Source organism: Poromitra crassiceps (assembly GCF_964638095.1).
Source record: "Poromitra crassiceps genome assembly, chromosome: 7".
Classification (NCBI taxonomy): Eukaryota; Metazoa; Chordata; class Actinopteri; order Beryciformes; family Melamphaidae; genus Poromitra; species Poromitra crassiceps.
In genome coordinates this window covers 6,415,753-6,437,925 of record NC_139628.1, presented here as the reverse complement: position 1 = coordinate 6,437,925, position 22,173 = coordinate 6,415,753, and the positions used below count along the sequence as shown (strand labels likewise).

Here is a 22,173-nt window from a genome sequence, read left to right as displayed (position 1 = left end):
CGTATCGGACATAATCCATTTCCACCGGCAGGAGGATGAACGTAAAATAAACACTGTCATAGGCTAACGTTATCGATAACATAACATGGCTAATTAGCACTCTACATTAGCGCTGTCTTTGCTCTAACTAACGATAACGACTTGACTGAGCGAACGTCTTATGCCGGCCAGCACGTCGTTATCAAAACGTATTGCACTGAAGAGAAGTAACAACAGTCATTAAGTAAGATGCAGAGGTGTGTGCGTGTGTGTGTGATGCACAGAGGCAGAAGTGTGTGTGTGTGTCACACAGAGTTCGTAAAATACAGCAATTAAAAATGGTTCCACTGTTAAAAAGGTGAGACAATGACAATGGGGAAAGTTTAAATGGTTTAATAATTAAGTGTACCCAGGTCAATTAAAACAATAATCAACAATTCCTAAAAGTCCAGTTAAATCCTAATAAAAATGTCCGAGGAGGAGAACGCTCTGCTGGGGTGCTGTGGTGGGTAGAACAGTCCAATGTCCGATTCGCTGGCGTCCCGTCACAGCACTCTGGCCCGACCCTTGGCTGGCTGTAGAGCTGCTGTGGAGGAGGAGAGGACACCTTCAGGCAGGAGCCACATTCAAAGAGGGTTGATGCACATGCACACAGGCTTGGTTGAGTCACGTTCCTTTACTTAGCTTATAGCGAGCGTTGAACCAAGTCTTTCCGTCCGTGGTGACTCGTCCGGCTGTGTCTGGTCAGGCTGCGTCTCGTTGGCCTCTGTGTCGTGCTGGGCTCTGCTGTGGAAACATAAATGAGGCCCTCAGTCTGGGTTTGCATTCAGGGGTTAGCTCACACACACACAAGGCTTGGGTTCAGCTGATCACATCCCTTTATTTAGCTGATCAAGCACATTGAACCAAGACTTTCCGCCTTCGCGTCCCGTCTGGCGCTGTGTGTGATCCGGGTCTGGTTCGCCCACGTCGGTCCGTTCCAGCCACTCGTCCTGCCTCGATCTACTTTCTCTGCCTGTCTGTGTCAGTGCACTCCTCTGTTGTTCTCCTCCTGTACACCTGTCTCCAATCCTTTAAAAGCACATCTCCAAAGACCTTGTCTCGTTGTTAGCCAATCCGAATGTCTTGAGGCTGTAAGGGGGTGTGGTCAAGTCCATGTTCACAGCTGTTCCCATTCAATGATCCTTCAGTTCAATCATGCAATTGTATGACACACCAAACTCATGCAAAAGTAAAATGAGAATGCATAACTAAAACCACACAGCACACAATTAAAAAACAAATTGATAAATAGATGTAAAAGCCACGCTGTAGAATCAAAGCCACACAATAGAATACAAGGCATGTAAAATATAAGGATCATAGGTATAAAACAACTTAAAGGATGTACCACTGTGACATGTGTGTGTGTGTGACGCACAGAGAGGCAGAAGTGTGTGTGTGTGTGTGTGTGTGTGTGTGTGTGTTTACATTATGTCTGCTTACATCCATTATACAGTAAGCTAGCAATGTGCTACACTATTTCTCCTATTTCTAGACTGTGCTGTACAGCAACTTTCTTCCAAAATATCTGGATCTCTAATATTTGCCCTACAGTACGTTTGGATACAAATAAAAGTGTGTGTGTGTGTGTGTCTGTGTCTGTGTCTGTGTGTGTGTGTGTGTGTGTGTGTGTGTGTGTGTGTGTGTGTGTGTGTGTGTGTGTGTGTGTGTGTGTGCATTAACATTGAAACAATAGTTTTTGTCCAGTGCCCAATCCAATTTGACAAAAGATAAGCATGTGTGTTTTAGTTTTACATAAGTTAATTAGATGAAATAAATAAAATAAAATTCATTTTGTTCAATAACCCCAAAAAAAATGTAGGCTATTTTTTTGTTGCCAGATTTCACAATAACAGATAAAGGTCCGCGATACCGCGATACCGTGAAACCGTGGTATTTTTGTCCAAGGTTATCATAGCCTACCGTCAAAAACTCATACCGTTGCATCTCTAGGCGCGACAGCGACGATATGATGTTTTACTCACCCAAATAACATTAGTTTCATTCTGATCCCCCTAGAAGATATTCAGATCCATGTAGAGTCCTGGAACTGGCCAAAACAGGCATAAATGGGGCATATGTCGTTCACACTGTAAATAACATATTTCCTGTCACATCGTGGTTCATTATGGTTGTTATATAATTATGAGAACATGAATTAGCTATGTAACAAACCTCCGTGCTGCCGACAGCCTGCTCTGTTTGTTGTCCGAGTGTCCGTCACATAGATAACACTTCCCGCTTTCTCTCCCACTGTTGTTTGTAATCGATATATGGCCTTATTCCATACGAGCGGCAATTGAATTGAATCGCCGCTGAAATGACACTCTCCGCTAAAGCACTCTCATCTGACCTCCCTTACATGAGTGCCAAGGCGGCCATCATGAAGGGGATTGAGCTCCCCCCAGCAGCCATAGCCTGCTCTCAGATGATGTCTATAATGAGCCTGCCATCGAAGCCCGCCTTCCCTTCTGGCCCAGCATACCAGATAGCAGCATACAACTAAAGGAGTGTGTTTTGCTGAACCCAGCAAAGAACAAACCCCGGCAATGAGGTGGTGGGCTGACATTACGAGGGTAGCTAGCGAAACCGACTCCGGTTTTCCCTCTGTCCCACCTCTAGAAGCCAGCCTGGTGGCTATCCTCCTTCCCAGATCAGCTCTCTTTGGGCACCGCAAATTGACACCCACCGCCGACAGAGATGTGACCTACGCCCAGCTAACGGAGAAATCTCATCGGTGTGCAGCACAGACAATGGCGGCACAAACCAATATGGTACTGCTGGCCTCAGCCGTCGAGCGGCGTTCCCCCCGAGATTGCCACTGAGGTGGCGAAATATATGATGGCGATTCTCCAGCTGGCCCAGGCATCCACCGTCAACTCTTCCCGAATCATAGCCTGGCAGACACAGATACAAAGAAACATCTGGCTAAACAACTCTCATAATCCGCCCAACGTTCGTATAACTCTGTTTGATGGCCCTATTTCCCCTGACAGGTTATTTGGCCCAAAACTACAGAATGTAGTGAGCCCTATCCAACAAGCTACAGAGGAAGAGGAGAGGCTACACAAACTGTGTAGTCTAGCCACCTAGCCTTCAACAGTTGTGTAAGCTGTGATTATGGGCAAAGCAAACTGCCACAAAGCCCCAGCGAGAAAGGCATGGAAGAAGCCACCGGCAAACTGCGGCTCCAGCCCCAGCTCCAAGCCGTTGGCATGAGCGCTCCGCTCCCCGCTCTCCAGCTGCAGCCAAGTACGCTCAAATCACGCTCAACCCACCGGCGCTAAGTGCCTCACCAAAGGAAGAACATCTCGGGCCCATCTCGGGCCGCCCAGCCCGAGATGGGCCCAGTTCCGCCGCTCCCTCTCCTAAGCGAGGCGGCTGGACCTAGCAAGGTCAAAAGAAACATCTGACTTCCCGGTTGAGACCCAAAGACATAAAGGCCGCCACCTTTTTAATAAAGAGCTTATTATTCTCAATCTAAGCATACCACCGTCTCCGTTAGAGCGACTGTGAAAACCAGTTTAGTTCCGGGTGTTTGCCTACTCTTCACCAGAGTCATAAAAAGTGCCCTAACAAATGCCCACGTTCAAAGAAACTCTGGTTTTGTGTAGGAGGGTAACACAGAGTGCGGTCTTATTGCCCAGGCATAACACCACGATCCGCTCACCTAAAGTGGTCAGAACAGCACCACCGGCCAAGCGGCGTAATGTCTGGATAACAACGGAGTCTAAATATCACCCGCTAGATAAGAAAAGAACAACATATGTCCTCAACCCCCTTTAAAAAAAAAACCTCTCTTAAAAAACGAAGATAATGGGGATAAAGCGTATGTTTCTGATAGTTCACAAGCTTGACGGCGCCTACAGAAAAATAATCTTTCCCTGCGCTTTTCGCCGTCATGAAACTAACTTGGTTTCCACTACCAGAGCCTCATTAATGTTGAATGGCAGCAGAGTTTGATATAAAACCTGAAATATCACCAGCTTGATATTAAAAGAAACAACATACGTTTTTACCCCCTCTCCCTCTTAACTAGAGATATCGGGGATGAAGGGTAAATGTGTTTTCTGATAGTACACAAGCTTGACGGCGCCGACATGAAAAATGCCGTCGACAGAAACCCCACTTTCCTGAGGGTTTTTGACGTTCAGACTCACTTGTCTTCTATACTATCAGAGCATCATCTCCTAAAAACGTTCATATAATACGTTTCCCGCGAGACCGCAGCTTTGCAAAGATAAAACTATGAGGGGGCCTCTTAATATAACATCGTGCTTAATGAGACTTCCACGGCGCCGATGAAAGGGATTAGTCTTCCTCACCGAAGCCCGTGTAAAGAGCTTCCCGCTCGGCCACACTGTTCATGACAGCCTTGCTGCTTCACGGAGCTCCAGAACGGCCCCCAACAGAAAAAGCTTGGCTCAAAGTAAACCTCCTTAGTGGCCGCATCGAAAAAACTTCCTCCTACTTTTTCAAGCAGATCCCAATCCCAGAAGGGGACAAGCGACACAAAGGGCCGAGGTCTGGCTCGTTAAACTAGACATGAATGACCTTTCTGAGGCATGCCTACTAAATAAAATAAAATTCCCATAAACAAAAAAAAAAGTGTGGGATGGCAAGAGTGAGATATGCTCCTTTCTGCCATCTACATCATAGGATGACAGCACTCACTATGCCTTTCAAAAAAGTTATGACAGTGAGGTGCATGATCATGAAATTTAAAGAATAAATAAGGTTCTCCTATTATGAAAGATTCATGACATAGCTGAAAAGCTCATAAATTAATTCATAAAAGAAAATAAAACCTTCCTCTCTTATAAAAATTAAGACGAAAGGTTAGAGCATAATTATTGGAGAAAAACTAGTGAAATCTTCATTTATAAGTCCTCTCTCAGGCTATATCTTTTATTCAACTGAAAGATGTTAACAGCCATGATACACTTATTTCAAATAAGAAGCGGCAATGAGAGAAGTAAGTAAGTGCTTATGCAAAGACACTGACAATAAGGAAAAGGTTTTTCCCCCTCTTGACCCCTCTTCTACATCCCCTTATATTCGTTCAAAATAACTTCTCTGCCTTTGGGTAGTTTCGGTGCTAAAACAAAGGACTCTCTAAGGAGGGTTATCTTGTTTTTCCCGGAAAAACACATACCCAAAGGTGCTATGTTCGCCCATGGGTTTTTGGTCTTTTTCCAAGGTTATTATTCTTCCCCCACAAACCATAATTTGGTTAGCAGAAAATACTACAAAAAACGAGGCTTTTTTCTGGAAAGGCGGACACGACTCATCATAAACTGCACATGCTACAGTATGAAGAGACAATCCTCTCTCTAAAAAGCATGGAAATAGGCTGGAATTATACCAATACTTCTCCTATTTTGAACTACAGTATAACACTTTTTTGGATTAAACACACCTATTTCCCCAAAAGCGCAAATTCTGGGGACGTCAGATGTGCCAAAAATGGGGTAGTCTGGTCCCTCCCCTCCCGCGGAGGTGTGGCCTAGGACAACCTCGTATGTCACCAACCTGAGCTAATGACCGGTCGACAGCCACCCATACCAGGTGTGTCACAGTGTGTGTTGACTACATCAAGCTCCGCCTTTTGGTTCCAGAAACTAGGTCCAGGGCGAATGCTAATAGAAAATATTAGCAGAGGTCGTTTGGGCCTGAGCACACTGCTAGACGATAGTGAAGAAATGTACTATTGGGAGACGAGCAACAGATAAGCCAGGGGATTATACCCAGTTTGCGGACCTGAAAGGGGAAGGTCTGCAAAGGGGCGGGTCAATGGTTGGTGATACCTAAACTTTTAGTTTTGAGTCCTAAGCAATGCAAAAAATAGGTAGGGACACGCACATCCAAAAATAGGCCACACTGGGCCTGGGTGCTGGATCAATAGAGTACTTACAGTGAAAAAATAAACAATCCGCACACCGAGGAGCTCCCGTTTAGGTTATTTTTATTTGCAACACAGCGTGACGTTTCGGGCACACACCGGCCCTTCCTCAGACGCTTTCTGGAGTGGCAGAGAGACGCCGTCTTAAATACCCGTATCAATATACAAGAGATCACCAGGTGTCCAACAATCAGTAATTAGTAAAGTTAAAATAAAGATGTACACACATAAAAAATTCTAGGCACAAATGTATAGATTCTAACAGTATATATATACAGTGTAGACAAATAGGACAGAAATGATTCTACATGTCACCCAAGAGGGGAGTAGTTTGTGGGCTCTATATTATAATAAGTATTTAAGTAAAGTTTGAAAGAGGCCCAAAACAAATACAAAAATGCATGTAAATACATCTCTGGAGGCAACTTCATTGACCACAACATATTACATTTGCAGAAATGGGGACCTAGTCTATAACTTAAAACAAATAGTAATTAGAAAGTTTTTAAAAAATACAAAAATACAAAAATACCACTTATGAATGAGATCACCACTAGAAGGGAGAGAGAACAATAGAGAGAGAGCATTACATTAGGGACATCCTAATACCAGGTTGAGTATAGGATTACATCACCCTCTATAGAAAAGGTCTCATATCAAAGTCCTCATTTAGGCCTTTTGGGGCCATAGTGCCCAATGTATATATCCAGAATAGTTCTCTTTTGAGTAGCAAGTTATTAATGTCACCCCCTCTGCGTGGCAGTTTAAGAGCCTCAATCCCAATATATTTGAGAGTGGATACAGAATGTTTAGCAGAGGTAAAGTGGACAGCCACCGGGCTAGTTGTTACATTGTTTCTGATTGTGCTGCGGTGTTCAGAGATACGAGTTTTGAGTGATCTCAGAGACTTGCCTATATATGAAAGTCCACATGGACAATGCAGCATATAAATAACGTTGACAGTGGAACATGAGATAACACTTTTGATTTTATATTTTTTACCACTGTGGGGATGGTAAAAACAATTGGTTTTATAAGTGAAATTACACTGTTGACACCGGCCACAAGGATAATTCCCAGAGGGGATCGAGCTGAGGAAATGAGCAGGTGGAATAGGTGGGAGGTCTGCCCTCACCAACATATTCCTTAGATTGGGAGGCCTTTTATAGACCACCAAAGGCGGTTTGGGAAAACACGCCTTGAGTGCTGGATCACTGTCAATAATGTGCCAATGTTTTTTTATAGTTTTCTCAATCTCTCTGGAGACAGGGGAATATTCTATGGCACAGACCACTCTGTTTTCTTTAGATTTGGGTCTAGTGGACTCCAGGCCTAAGTCCTAAGCAAGTCATAGTATGCTCTTCCATTTTAACAACAGAGTAATAATCTATACTATAATGAGGTCTGTCTCTCTCTCTGTCTGTCCTTCGCGTATCTCCAGAACCATTGTTTGGATCGACTTGAAACTCGGGGGTGCGCTGATGGCGACCCGACAGAGTGCGGTGCCCTGTTTTCGTGCCATTCGGACGCGAAACACGTTCGATATTAATACATTTGTGTTCAATCAAGCGTGTGCCCCTTCAAGCCCTGGCTGATCTGGGCTAAGTGTCAACACTGCTGTGAGTACAGTCGTTGAGTAAACAGGGTTGTTGTCAGGATCGGCGTCGGAAGACATGTGGATCTATTCGCGGGTAGTTGAGGGCCAAGACACTCTCCAAGAGTAGGGGAGTTGTGGAACTTGATAGCTGGGGCTGCACTGTTCGAGGTTGGGAACGGTTGCAGAGGTTGCAGAGGTTGCAGGTTGCAGAGGTTGCAGAGGTTGGTGTGATCCTTGATGTGAGTTTGGATCTATGAATCACTAGCCAGGACCTGCAGGAACAGGCCCTTATAGATCCGAATATGACATCACCTGTGTTATGACATCACGAGCGAAAGGCATGAAAGACACTTATGAATCATGACATCATCAGTGATCGATGACATCATAGTAGGAATGACGACGTCAAAGTAGGAATGATGACGTCATCCTAACAGTACCCTCCCCTCAACGGACGCCACCTGGCGTCCAATGAGGCCATCAAGGATGGCATCTTGGAGACAAAAAATCTGCAGGTTCTGGTGGAGGTGCTCTTCCGCAGGTGGTTAGACGCAGGTGGTTAGGCCCCAAAGGGGGTGTAGGAGAGTGAGGTGCTCTTCAGCAGGTGGTTAGATGCAGGTGGTTAGACCCCAAAGGGGGTGTAAGAGAGTGAGGTGCTCTTCAGCAGGTGGTTAGATGCAGGTGGTCAGACCCCAAAGGGGGTGTAGGACAGTGGAGGTGCTCCTCCCTAATACTGGATATCGAAGCCATAGATGGACCGATACGTAGACAGAACTTCTACCGGGTCCGGTGGATCCTCTGGAGCCGGCCATCCCCCGGGGCACGATCCAAACATGGGAGGCTGGAGACCATCAAAAGGGTCAAATGCCGCCGTCTCCGAAGGCAGAGCCACAGGGGGATCTGACTCAGCGAGGCCTGCCCTCCCGACCTGTAGTTCGGGGAGGACACCCACCGTCTCCTCCTTTAAACGCCTCTTCTTTGCTCTTGCTCTTGACCGAGGGCTGACGACACTACGGGGACCTCCCAGCATCAAGCTGGAACCTACGTGTGTGTCAAGAACTGGAATTGGCTGCTGCTGAGGTACGGGTTCAGACTCGGCGAGGGGAAGGTCCACAGGTTGTGCCTCAGGGCCAGCAGACTCGGAGGCCCCCTGCGGGGGGACGGAGCTGATCTGCAGGCAGTGATTGAACTTCCCAACGAGACGATCGACAGTCCTCTCCAACTCCTTAACCCTCTTGGAGACACACTGCCACTCCTGGGTCACGTGAACGCTGCCCAACCGTATGGGTTTTGGGGCTGGACTCTTAGAGCCTTGATCCACTGAGAGTACCACGGGCCGGCGAGCGGTGGGGCCACTTACTGGACGCCGGGAGCAGGAGGAGAGGTAATGCCCGGCTCGACCACAGTACAGGCAGCTCCGGGTGTCCAAACGGCGCTGCCTCTCCTCTGGTGTGATGCGAACCCTGCCGGTCAGATCACGGTACAGATGGCTGCTGGGACTCAAATGTGGCTGCCCCTGCTCTGGGATGACGCAAACCCCCCCCCAGAATACGCGCTTAGCAGCTGAAGGCGACCGAGAGGCAGGGCTAGAAGCAATGGCCGCAGTGGCTGGGGGGGGTAGCAGGTCTGGAAACCTCCGGGACGACAGTGCCCTCGGAAGCTGGGTCAGGAGGAGGAGAAGGCTGCAGAATGACACCCTCAGGAGGGTTTAGTCCGTCGAGACGATCTAGCCGTTTTACCAGGAGGGCGTACCGATCCTCGGCCTTGGAAGCCAGGGCCAGGTGGGCCTTGTTTGCTTCTTCCTGTCTGTCGAGTACTGAAAATGGAGCATTTACTGCCGTTGTGTCTCCGTGAGTACCACACCCAAGCCGTAAACAAGCTCTGCGGTCTGTGTTTGTCGGGACTGCCACGATGACATCGCTGCCAGCAAGGTCTCCAAGGTGAGAAGACCCCTCGTTGATTCGCCTGGTGGTTCACCTGAAGCAGCCGGCGGGAAAACTGGCGTCTCAGGGTCTTCCTCCTTGATTGGGGGGAGAAATTTGCCCGCTAAATCCATTTCTGAGTGATTCATACTGTCAGGATCGGCGTCGGAAGACATGTGGATCTATTCGCGGGTAGTTGAGGGCCAAGACACTCTCCAAGAGTAGGGGAGTTGTGGAACTTGATAGCTGGGGCTGCACTGTTCGAGGTTGGGAACGGTTGCAGAGGTTGCAGAGGTTGCAGGTTGCAGAGGTTGCAGAGGTTGCTGTGATCCTTGATGTGAGTTTGGATCTATGAATCACTAGCCAGGACCTGCAGGAACAGGCCCTTATAGATCCGAATATGACATCACCTGTGTTATGACATCACCAGCGAAAGGCATGAAAGACACTTATGAATCATGACATCATCAGTGATCGATGACATCATAGTAGGAATGACGACGTCAAAGTAGGAATGATGACGTCATCCTAACAGTTGTTAACTAAATCAACATCGAGTCCTTGAGATTGAATGGGGGGGGGGGGGGGGGGGGGTGTTATCTTACAAGGGGTCCTTGGCTGAAAAACATTTGAGAACCTCTGCTCTAGGGCATCACCACTTCCGGGAACCCGCATCCTGTGTAATTGCCAGAGTAAAACCTGACCATTTCCACCACTGCTTATGGATGAGCATCATGTGCTGCATGCCATCGAGAACTGTTGGTCGGATCGACTTCAAACTTTGGGAGTGTGCCCTATTGTGCAGTGCAGTGCCCTGTTTTGTGCAATTCGGCATAGCGCCACCTACTGGCAACATAGAAAATGTGGTTTATCTCAAGAACCATTCGTCAGATCGACTTCAACTTTGGGGAGTGTGCTGAGGGGCACTCGACACAGTGCAGTGCCGAATTTCGTGTAATTCGGCACAGCGCCACCTATTGGCCACACAAAAAGTGGTTTATCTTGAGAACCGTTCGTCCGATCGACTTCAAACTCGAGGAGTGTGCTTAGGAGGAGTCAAGGAGGTGCAGGGAGCTGAATTCCGTGTAATTTGGCATAGCGCCACCTACTGGCAAGACAAAAAGCGCTTTATCTCCATAGCCATTAATCTGATCCACTTCAAACTTCGTAAGTGTGCTGCTGGGAACCTGACATAGAGCAGTGCCGAATTTTGTGCAATTCGGCACAGCGCCACCTACTGGCAACACAAAAAGTGCTTTATCTTGAGAACCGTTCATCCGATTGACTTCAAACTTGGGGACTGTGCTCCTGGGAACTCAAAGTAGTGTGGCGCTGAGTTTCTTGCAATTTGACATAGTGCCACCTGCTGGCAACACAAAAAGCAGTTTATCTCGAGAAACATTTGTCCGATTGTGACTTTAAACTTGGGGAGTGCGCTGCTCGGACCCCGATGGAGTGCGGTGCCGCATTTCATGCAATTTGGACTTATTCCAGGACTGTCTGTATGTCTGTCCTTCGCGTCTCTCGAGAACCGTTTTGTCGTTTGTCGACTTCAAACTTGCGCTTAGGGGGACCTGACAGAGTGCAGTGTGTGCAGGGGGAAGCGCCCACGGGGTGGTGCATGGGGGAACGGGCACTGCACTAGTATATACAATTTACACAAATCATGAATGCTTTTTAAAGTTTGTATTCATTTGTTAAAACAAGTTTATACTATTGTTTACAGTAGATATTTATGTCGGCTACTATAGGCTATAGTCAAGTTTTTATCAGTTCCTGGTGTATTTTTTTCTTGTGTTTGTTCCTGCAACCCAATTTTCAGCGTGTTCTTCTATTCTTACATCTTTGGCTTTTATTTACAATTTGTAAAGCACTTTGTAATTGTGCTATATAGGCTATATAAAATAGGCTAGATTAGGCATGTTTCTCCTTCCTGTTGATATCATATCTTTCATAATGGTTAACAGTAGGCTAGATTAGGCCTGTTTCTCCTTCCTGTTGATATCAAGTCTTTCATAATGGTTAACAGTAGGCTAGATTAGGCATGTTTCTCCTTCCTGTTGATATCAAATCTTTCATAATGGTTAACAGTAGGCTAGATTAGGCCTGTTTCTCCTTCCTGTTGATATCAAGTCTTTCATAATGGTTAACAGTAGGCTAGATTAGGCATGTTTCTCCTTCCTGTTGATATCAAGTCTTTCATAATGGTTAACAGTAGGCTAGATTAGGCATGTTTCTCCTTCCTGTTGATATCAAATCTTTCATAATGGTTAACAGTAGGCTAGATTAGGCCTGTTTCTCCTTCCTGTTGATATCAAGTCTTTCATAATGGTTAACAGTAGCCTAGATTAGGCCTGTTTCTTCTTCCTGTTGATATCAAGTCTTTCATAATGGTTAACAGTAGGCTAGATTAGACCTGTTTCTTCTTCCTGTTGATATCAAGTATTTCATAATGGTTAACAGTAGGCTAGATTAGGCCTGTTTCTTCTTCCTGTTGATATCAAGTATTTCATAATGGTTAACAGTAGGCTAGATTAGGCATGTTTCTCCTTCCTGTTGATATCAAGTATTTCATCATGGTTAACAGTAGGCTAGATTAGGCCTGTTTCTCCTGTCTGTTGATATCAAGTCTTTCATAATGGTTAACAGTAGGCTAGATTAGGCCTGTTTCTCCTTATCATCAGAAATGTGGGGTTTTCCTTTGCATCTCTGGCTAGTTGGTTGGTTTAAAAAGCACACATCAGTTGACAAACAAACTGGCAAGATGGCCGTGTGTCACAAACTGCGGTAACAACCCTGATTGAGACGCATATTCCGAATGCGCTGTATACATGTCCAAAGAAGGCGCCTAAACCCGAATAATATTGGCATATTCCACATCTTAATCGGAAAAGTCTAAATTCGGAAAAAGGCCTAATTCAGAAAATCCAACCGGAATATGGTGTTTACATGACTCTTATCAAATTCAGAACATTGTCATTTTCTGAATAATAGTGGAATATTAGTGTGCATGTAAACGTAGTCACTGGGAAGTTCAAGAATGAGGTTTACTGTTTGTTTATCAAATAGATTATATTGATCTGACTTTATGTAAATGTTTAACCCCCTTCCCACAGTGTGGACCATGGTGGAGTGCAGATGTTGAAACCAGGTCTGAGGAAGTGTAAGTGTGTATTTAATTTGATTATTGAAAACATAATATTCCTATTTAAATACAAACATCATCAGAATCAGAATCAGAATCAGAAACACTTTATTGCCAAATGCATCACAAGGACACACAGGAATTAATTCTGGTGAATCAGCACACTCGGCAAGATACAAATAAACATACGTATACGACAGTGAATACAAGACATTCAGGACATGAAAGAGCACAGTTGGTTACAACCCTTAGTTTTGACATATATTTACTCAAATCTTTCTCTGAAAAAAAAATGGCTGACAAAATGCTTCTTCATGAAACTGAAGAAAATAATGAACTATTCATCTGTTAATAAATTAACAACCACTAAACACAACCTATGTATTGTCACGGTCTGACAGCCACACACCCACAGACACCCGCACGCACGCACGCAACACACACACACACACACACACACACACACACACACACACACACACACACACACACACACACACACACACACACACACACACACACACACACACATTTTAACAATTTATTTATCTCCACATAGAAGAATACGGTACAAGGACACAAATATAGAGGTGCAGTACATTCACAAAATGGACCAGTGCCATCGTCTCACAATACAGACCATAATATTCAGTTCTCAGGGGTACAAGTAGCAGTGCCTCCTCCATATATGGTGCTGCTAGCAGAGACAGCACAGTACTTTGCAAGCCGTTTAGCCTTTTTGGGCATCCAAATTTATTGAAGCCCTCTTACGAACAACCTGTGAGTATGTCCTAGGCTGCCAAATATGAAAGCAAATAGTTTGCACCTGCAACCAGCTGTGAGATCTTTTATCTTTATCTTTATTGTTTATTTGAGCAGGGACAGTACACAATAAATATATTGCACCAGAGATAGCTAAAAGCTAATTTGCATCTGTAGTCCCTGTGCGCACAGAGTCCTGTGCGCACACAGTACAGATGGTGTTTAGGAGTGGTTGGTATTTAATGACCTTGGTCATAAAGCCTTCCTCTAGGCTAGTCAAAGGTGCAGACTACATCTAGAACAAACACTTCTCTGGAATCTTCATTAACAAATACAACATCTGGAGTCTTGACAGCCACACGTGGAAAAAGGACCTGGGCTACTATTACAGATGGAGGGTTTGACAGGATGCTTGTACCTTCTCACTGAGGGTGGGACATTATTTGATGTCATGTGTTTTGAGGTCCACTATTCTGTGGTGACGTGCTGTGTCCATTCCTTTGTGAGCATAACAACTATTCTACTATATACTAACTGGCCCCCCCTTACCTCACAGACCTCCTCTCCCCCTACCAACCCTCCCGGTCCCTCAGATCCTCCTCAGCCGACCTCCTTTCCACCCCCAAGTCCAAACTCCGCAGCTTTGGGGACAGAGCTTTCTCTCGGGCAGCTCCCAGACTCTGGAATGCCCTTCCCCAAGAAATCAGAACCTCAGAGTCCCTCACAGTCTTCCACTCCCGCCTCAAAACCCATCTCTTTTCCACCGCCTTCCCTTAGTCCCTCTGCTCCCTCCCCCCATCCTTGCTTGTGTGCTGTCTCTGTCTACTGTCTTGTCTCACCACTATCGCCCCCCCCCCACATAGTACTCAGTGTTTAGTGTAATCTCTGTCGTTATATGTTCACTAACGTCACCCCCCGCCCCCCCAGTGTTTAGTTCTTGTGTAGCCTATTGTAAAGCGTCTTTCAGCCATGGAAAAGCGCTATATAAGCCCCATCTATTATTATTATTATTATTATTCAAGATGTGTGACATTGTTTCACTCACCATTCTGTGGTGTGATGCAAACAATGGGGGACCTGAGTGGTAGGAGAGCAGATAGAAAGGTTGAGTCTGGTGGGAAGGACCTGTATTCTGGCTTTTACTGTGAATGTGATGATGTCCTCATTGAGTGCAGTGTTCTGAGACAGAATGATCAGCAGAGAGAAGACATGCACGTTTTCCCTGCAGTTTTACTGTAGTCCAGTCCAGTCTACTGTTGTTGTTGTTGTTGTTTTTGATATTGGTATAAATCCATAAGAGTTGGCCTGCCACCTATCCACCTCATTTTTGAATGTCCCACTGTAAGAAATAATTGTGGGTACAAGGTCCGGTTTAACGGGACTTATTGTTGCAGCTTGCCATTTCCTTTGTTATACTCGGCTGCAGACCCGAATTATAAACCGGAAACTGGATATAGTCATATTATAGTCATGTTATAAACAACTAACCAACGCTGGGGGTCCGTATGGAAACAGTGTTACTCTAAATGGTTAAAAGTTAAATCAATTTGGTCATTCAGTGGTGTTTTACTGCCATGTAAAGTAACTATTACGCTAGCCGCTAGTTAGCCACAGTAGCCGACTACCCACAATGCATTACGTTATCCCAGCACCCGAACGACACGGCTGTAGAGCAGAATGGCTCTGCTGTAAAATCCTCATAGACGTTTTTTTTGTCAAGTTAAAACCATAGACTGTAAAACAGTCTATTACACCGGAAGCGGAAGAAGCACCCATCAGGCATCATGGCAGCTAGAAATAAGGTGGATAGGTGTTAACAGGTCCACCGTATATGTAAAATGGTAAATGGCCTGCATTTATATAGCGCTTTTATCCAAAGCGCTTTACAGTCAGTAGGTACATTCACCCATTCATACACCGATGGCGCCAGGTTACCATGCAGGGTGCTGGCACACCATCAGGAGCAATTTGGGGTTCAGTGTCTTGCCCAAGGACACTTCGACATGCAGACTGGAGGAGCCGGGAATCGAACCACCGACCTCTTTTATCCAAAGCGATTAGTGGACGACCCGCTCTACCTCCTGAGCTGTATATGTGGCTGTTGCCTTGATCACAGTTCCAGAGTCACACCGCGTCCACTCCAGGGACACTCCAGCTCGGACACAAAAATCATTCAGATCCGGCAAATCTGACCAGACCCCAAATCCAGCAGAGTGAGGGTCAAATTTCCAGCTGGGTGTCCTTCTGAATCCAATGAGGTGGGTCTCTGAGTCTCTGGCCAGTGGGACCTTGTGTCTCCTTAGGTGCAGGAACAGGGAAGATGGAACCAGCTCCCTAACATCTCTGTCATCATTATTCAGCATTATTCAGAAGGTGGTAAATCTGCAAACTACAGTAATTTTCTAATTTCTTACTTACAAACTGTCAAAAATGAGCCAACGAGATACAGCAGCGATACACTCTGCATGTCTGTCTGTATATATGGAGAGATTGCGGCATCTCTGTCCAAGCGAGACCACTGTGTTTGAATCATCTGGAGGCCTAACTTACTGTATGGATATTTAAAGTCAATAACATTCCTTTACTTTATATGTACTGTACTGTATTCATGTAATATATAATGTCAATTAGATTGTAATCTGCATGAGCAATCAAGAAAAGAAAAAATCAGTTATAATGATCATCCACTTATAGTGATCAATTTGACCAGTCTCATGGTGATCACTATAAGAGGAGTGCACTGTAACAGGAACAGTGTTTGCAGTGTAGAGTTAGTGTAGTAACAGGAACAGTGTTTGCAGTGTATAGAGTTAGTGTAGTAACAGGAACAGTGTTTGCAGTGTATAGAGTTAGTGTAATAACAGGAACAGTGTTTGCAGTGTAGAGTTAGTGTAGTAACAGGAACAGTGTTTGCAGTGTAGAGTTAGTGTAGTAACAGGAACAGTGTTTGCAGTGTAGAGTTAGTGTAGTGACAGGAACAGTGTTTGCAGTGTATATAGTTAGTGTAGTAACAGGAACAGTGTTTGCAGTGTATAGAGTTAGTGTAGTAACAGGAACAGTGTTTGCAGTGTATAGAGTTAGTGTAGTAACAGGAACAGTGTTTGCAGTGTATAGAGTTAGTGTAGTAACAGGAACAGTGTTTGCAGTGTAGAGTTAGTGTAGTGACAGGAACAGTGTTTGCAGTGTATATAGTTAGTGTAGTAACAGGAACAGTGTTTGCAGTGTATAGAGTTAGTGTAGTAACAGGAACAGTGTTTGCAGTGTAGAGTTAGTGTAGTAACAGGAACAGTGTTTGCAGTGTATAGAGTTAGTGTAGTAACAGGAACAGTGTTTGCAGTGTATAGAGTTAGTGTAGTAACAGTAACAGTGTTTTCAGTGTATAGAGTTAGTGTAGTAACAGGAACAGTGTTTGCAGTGTATAGAGTTAGTGTAATAACAGGAACAGTGTTTGCAGTGTAGAGTTAGTGTAGTAACAGGAACAGTGTTTGCAGTGTAGAGTTAGTGTAGTAACAGGAACAGTGTTTGCAGTGTATAGAGTTAGTGTAGTAACAGTAACAGTGTTTGCAGTGTATAGAGTTAGTGTAATAACAGGAACAGTGTTTGCAGTGTAGAGTTAGTGTAGTAACAGTAACAGTGTTTGCAGTGTAGAGTTAGTGTAGTAACAGTAACAGTGTTTGCAGTGTATAGAGTTAGTGTAATAACAGGAACAGTGTTTGCAGTGTAGAGTTAGTGTAGTAACAGTAACAGTGTTTGCAGTGTAGAGTTAGTGTAGTAACAGTAACAGTGTTTGCAGTGTATAGAGTTAGTGTAACAGGAACAGTGTTTGCAGTGTAGAGTTAGTGTAGTAACAGGAACAGTGTTTGCAGTGTAGAGTTAGTGTAGTAACAGTAACAGTGTTTGCAGTGTATAGAGTTAGTGTAGTAACAGGAACAGTGTTTGCAGTGTATAGAGTTAGTGTAGTAACAGTAACAGTGTTTGCAGTGTATATAGTTAGTGTAGTAACAGTAACAGTGTTTGCAGTGTATAGAGTTAGTGTAGTAACAGGAACAGTGTTTGCAGTGTATAGAGTTAGTGTAGTAACAGGAACAGTGTTTGCAGTGTATAGAGTTAGTGTAGTAACAGTAACAGTGTTTGCAGTGTATAGAGTTAGTGTAGTAACAGGAACAGTGTTTGCAGTGTATAGAGTTAGTGTAGTAACAGTAACAGTGTTTGCAGTGTATAGAGTTAGTGTAGTAACAGGAACAGTGTTTGCAGTGTGTAGAGTTAGTGTAGTAACAGTAACAGTGTTTGCAGTGTATAGAGTTAGTGTAGTAACAGGAACAGTGTTTGCAGTGTATAGAGTTAGTGTAGTAACAGGAACAGTGTTTGCAGTGTATAGAGTTAGTGTAGTAACAGGAACAGTGTTTGCAGTGTATAGAGTTAGTGTAGTAACAGGAACAGTGTTTGCAGTGTATAGAGTTAGTGTAGTAACAGGAACAGTGTTTGCAGTGTATAGAGTTAGTGTAGTAACAGGAACAGTGTTTGCAGTGTATAGAGTTAGTGTAGTAACAGGAACAGTGTTTGCAGTGTATAGAGTTAGTGTAGTAACAGGAACAGTGTTTGCAGTGTATAGAGTTAGTGTAGTAACAGGAACAGTGTTTGCAGTGTATAGAGTTAGTGTAGTAACAGGAACAGTGTTTGCAGTGTATAGAGTTAGTGTAACAGGAACAGTGTTTGCAGTGTAGAGTTAGTGTAGTAACAGGAACAGTGTTTGCAGTGTAGAGTTAGTGTAGTGACAGGAACAGTGTTTGCAGTGTATATAGTTAGTGTAGTAACAGGAACAGTGTTTGCAGTGTATAGAGTTAGTGTAGTAACAGTAACAGTGTTTGCAGTGTATAGAGTTAGTGTAGTAACAGGAACAGTGTTTGCAGTGTATAGAGTTAGTGTAGTAACAGGAACAGTGTTTGCAGTGTAGAGTTAGTGTAGTGACAGGAACAGTGTTTGCAGTGTATATAGTTAGTGTAGTAACAGGAACAGTGTTTGCAGTGTATAGAGTTAGTGTAGTAACAGGAACAGTGTTTGCAGTGTAGAGTTAGTGTAGTAACAGGAACAGTGTTTGCAGTGTATAGAGTTAGTGTAGTAACAGGAACAGTGTTTGCAGTGTATAGAGTTAGTGTAGTAACAGTAACAGTGTTTGCAGTGTATAGAGTTAGTGTAATAACAGGAACAGTGTTTGCAGTGTAGAGTTAGTGTAGTAACAGGAACAGTGTTTGCAGTGTAGAGTTAGTGTAGTAACAGGAACAGTGTTTGCAGTGTAGAGTTAGTGTAGTGACAGGAACAGTATTTGCAGTGTATAGAGTTAGTGTAGTAACAGGAACAGTGTTTGCAGTGTAGAGTTAGTGTAGTAACAGGAACAGTGTTTGCAGTGTAGAGTTAGTGTAGTAACAGGAACAGTGTTTGCAGTGTATAGAGTTAGTGTAGTAACAGTAACAGTGTTTGCAGTGTATAGAGTTAGTGTAATAACAGGAACAGTGTTTGCAGTGTAGAGTTAGTGTAGTAACAGTAACAGTGTTTGCAGTGTAGAGTTAGTGTAGTAACAGTAACAGTGTTTGCAGTGTATAGAGTTAGTGTAATAACAGGAACAGTGTTTGCAGTGTAGAGTTAGTGTAGTAACAGTAACAGTGTTTGCAGTGTAGAGTTAGTGTAGTAACAGTAACAGTGTTTGCAGTGTATAGAGTTAGTGTAACAGGAACAGTGTTTGCAGTGTAGAGTTAGTGTAGTAACAGGAACAGTGTTTGCAGTGTAGAGTTAGTGTAGTAACAGTAACAGTGTTTGCAGTGTATAGAGTTAGTGTAGTAACAGGAACAGTGTTTGCAGTGTATAGAGTTAGTGTAGTAACAGTAACAGTGTTTGCAGTGTATATAGTTAGTGTAGTAACAGTAACAGTGTTTGCAGTGTATAGAGTTAGTGTAGTAACAGGAACAGTGTTTGCAGTGTATAGAGTTAGTGTAGTAACAGGAACAGTGTTTGCAGTGTATAGAGTTAGTGTAGTAACAGTAACAGTGTTTGCAGTGTATAGAGTTAGTGTAGTAACAGGAACAGTGTTTGCAGTGTATAGAGTTAGTGTAGTAACAGTAACAGTGTTTGCAGTGTATAGAGTTAGTGTAGTAACAGGAACAGTGTTTGCAGTGTGTAGAGTTAGTGTAGTAACAGTAACAGTGTTTGCAGTGTATAGAGTTAGTGTAGTAACAGGAACAGTGTTTGCAGTGTATAGAGTTAGTGTAGTAACAGGAACAGTGTTTGCAGTGTATAGAGTTAGTGTAGTAACAGGAACAGTGTTTGCAGTGTATAGAGTTAGTGTAGTAACAGGAACAGTGTTTGCAGTGTATAGAGTTAGTGTAGTAACAGGAACAGTGTTTGCAGTGTATAGAGTTAGTGTAGTAACAGGAACAGTGTTTGCAGTGTATAGAGTTAGTGTAGTAACAGGAACAGTGTTTGCAGTGTATAGAGTTAGTGTAGTAACAGGAACAGTGTTTGCAGTGTATAGAGTTAGTGTAGTAACAGGAACAGTGTTTGCAGTGTATAGAGTTAGTGTAGTAACAGGAACAGTGTTTGCAGTGTATAGAGTTAGTGTAGTAACAGGAACAGTGTTTGCAGTGTATAGAGTTAGTGTAACAGGAACAGTGTTTGCAGTGTATACAGTTAGTGTAACAGGAACAGTGAAGAGATCGAGCGCACACCAGGTTGTTAGATTGACTTGTTATTTTATTAAATGACATAAAACATAGCAAACAACGTGTTTCGCAGTAGCTTCACCAGGTTCACTTTACAACTGGCACAGGGGTGGGTTTAAAAAGGCTGTACCAACAGGTGTCAACAGGGGATGATCATTACAGGTCATGTGACAACATGAGTGACAGATCATGTGACAACAGCGGAATACAGATCCATCCATATCCATATCAGTTATACATGTTTGAAAGGACAAGCACACTTAGTTGTGAATATAGTAATATCAAGTATCAAATGTAAATATAGATATTAGAAAATAGAAAAATAATCAAAAATTATGTGGAAGAAGAAGAAGAACTGGACGGACAAACCTGTCCTTATTTGTCACACAAACACGCATGCGGCCAGCCACACACACACCCATGCTGACGGTGGCCGGTGAAACAGTCTCTGCATTTATCCCATCCAGGCTTGTGGGCAGCTTTCTTGTGTACAGCGCCTGGGGACCAACTTCAAATGTTGTCGTCACTGGTCAGCTGATGATCTTCTGCATGTGTTTTTTTCCCAGGAGGAACCCCAGGGGAGCACGGGGAGAACATGCAAGCTCCACACAGAAAGGCCCTTATATATAATGAATAAATGTATTTTTTGAAAATACATCAAAATACATTTCATAAAAACTGATAAAGAGCTGCAACTAGGGCTGCAACTAACGATTATTTTGATAATCGATTAATCGGTTGAGTATTTGTTCGATTAATCGATTAATCGGATATATTGAAATCGCTCAGAAATGCTCGATTTAACCCTTTGATGCATACAATTCCAACATTACGATGATTCTAGTAGTCCCTGCAACATAAGTCTGCATCAAAACATTCTTGTTTATACTGTATTCATTAGTGGTTTATATTGGAACACTTCAAACTTGCATACAAAAAGGGGGAAACCACAACCAAGTTAAATTGTAGAAAACTGTTTTTATTTACTCAAGAACATGAACCGAACCAGTGCTATTTTTCTTTTTTCTGTCATTGACTGTCCATCAGTGTGGTACATCTTTTTTCTTTGTCCCCTCTTCTACTGTATTCAGTGGTAAACTTTATTTTAAACTTGCAAAGAAAATGAAGAGGTTTTTTTGGTGGTACATCTTTTTTCTTTGTCCCCTCTTGTTTATAGTATACTGTATTCACACTGGTTTCTTTTAAACTTGCAAAGAAAAATGGGAATCACAAAATCACAGTTAAATTTAAAACACAAAAGTTAAATTGAAGATAACAGATTCACCCCTTCACCTCCCCTCTCCTTCACTGCCTCCTTCCTTCAGCCCTTCACCTCCTCTTTCACTGCCTACTTCCTTTAGCCCTTCGCCACTTTACTTCCTCTCTCCTTCACTGCCTACTTCCTTTAGCCCTTCACCACTTTACTTCCTCTCTCCTTCACTGCCTACTTCCTTTAGCCCTTCGCCACTTCACTTCCTCTCTCCTTCACTGCCTACTTCCTTTAGCCCTTCACCACTTCACTTCCTCTCTCCTTCACTGCCTACTTCCTTTAGCCCTTCACCACTTCACCTCCCCTCTCCTCCCTCCAGATATCTTCATATCTTCTTAAATAAAGTGCTTTAACGGACCTGCTCCTGGAATGTGTCTTCATATTTTCGCTCCATCAGTTTTGTGAAGAATGTTCTTGAAGGAAGAGTGTAGCCAGCCAGGGTGGAGGGTGTTAATCATGGCAATGAAGCCTGCATCTCCAAACATTGACATGGGCCTCATGTCGGTGACCAGCATGTTCAGGACACTGTCTGTCATGATGGCTGCTTGCCGTGTTGTACAAGCCGCATTCCCCACAACGAAACGCCTCATGGTGAGTTGTTTTTTTCTGAAATGAGAAAGACAGTATGAGTGAGTATGCCTAACAGCACTATTAACATAAAACTCAATAAAACTCACTCATTGATGATTTAGTTGATAATTGCTTATGTAAAGAAGGCCTTTATATAACAGAAGCCTCAAATGCAATTTGTCCTAGCTCACTCCTTACATTAAGATGCGCGCACACACGCACACACACACACACACACACACACACACACACACCAATGAACAAGGGACAA

General features: G+C 43.8%; 1 protein-coding gene across 1 annotated transcript in view; it reads left to right on the top strand.

Annotated features, from left to right (window-relative positions):
- Positions 1-22,173, top strand: part of LOC310779384 (protein NLRC3-like) — a 73,453-nt gene that overhangs the window by 31,819 nt on the left and 19,461 nt on the right. Inside the window, exon 9 of the mRNA XM_083639921.1 lies at positions 12,559-12,605. Coding sequence (XP_083496047.1) covers positions 12,559-12,605 — 47 coding nt within the window. The remainder of the gene's footprint in view (positions 1-12,558; positions 12,606-22,173) is intronic.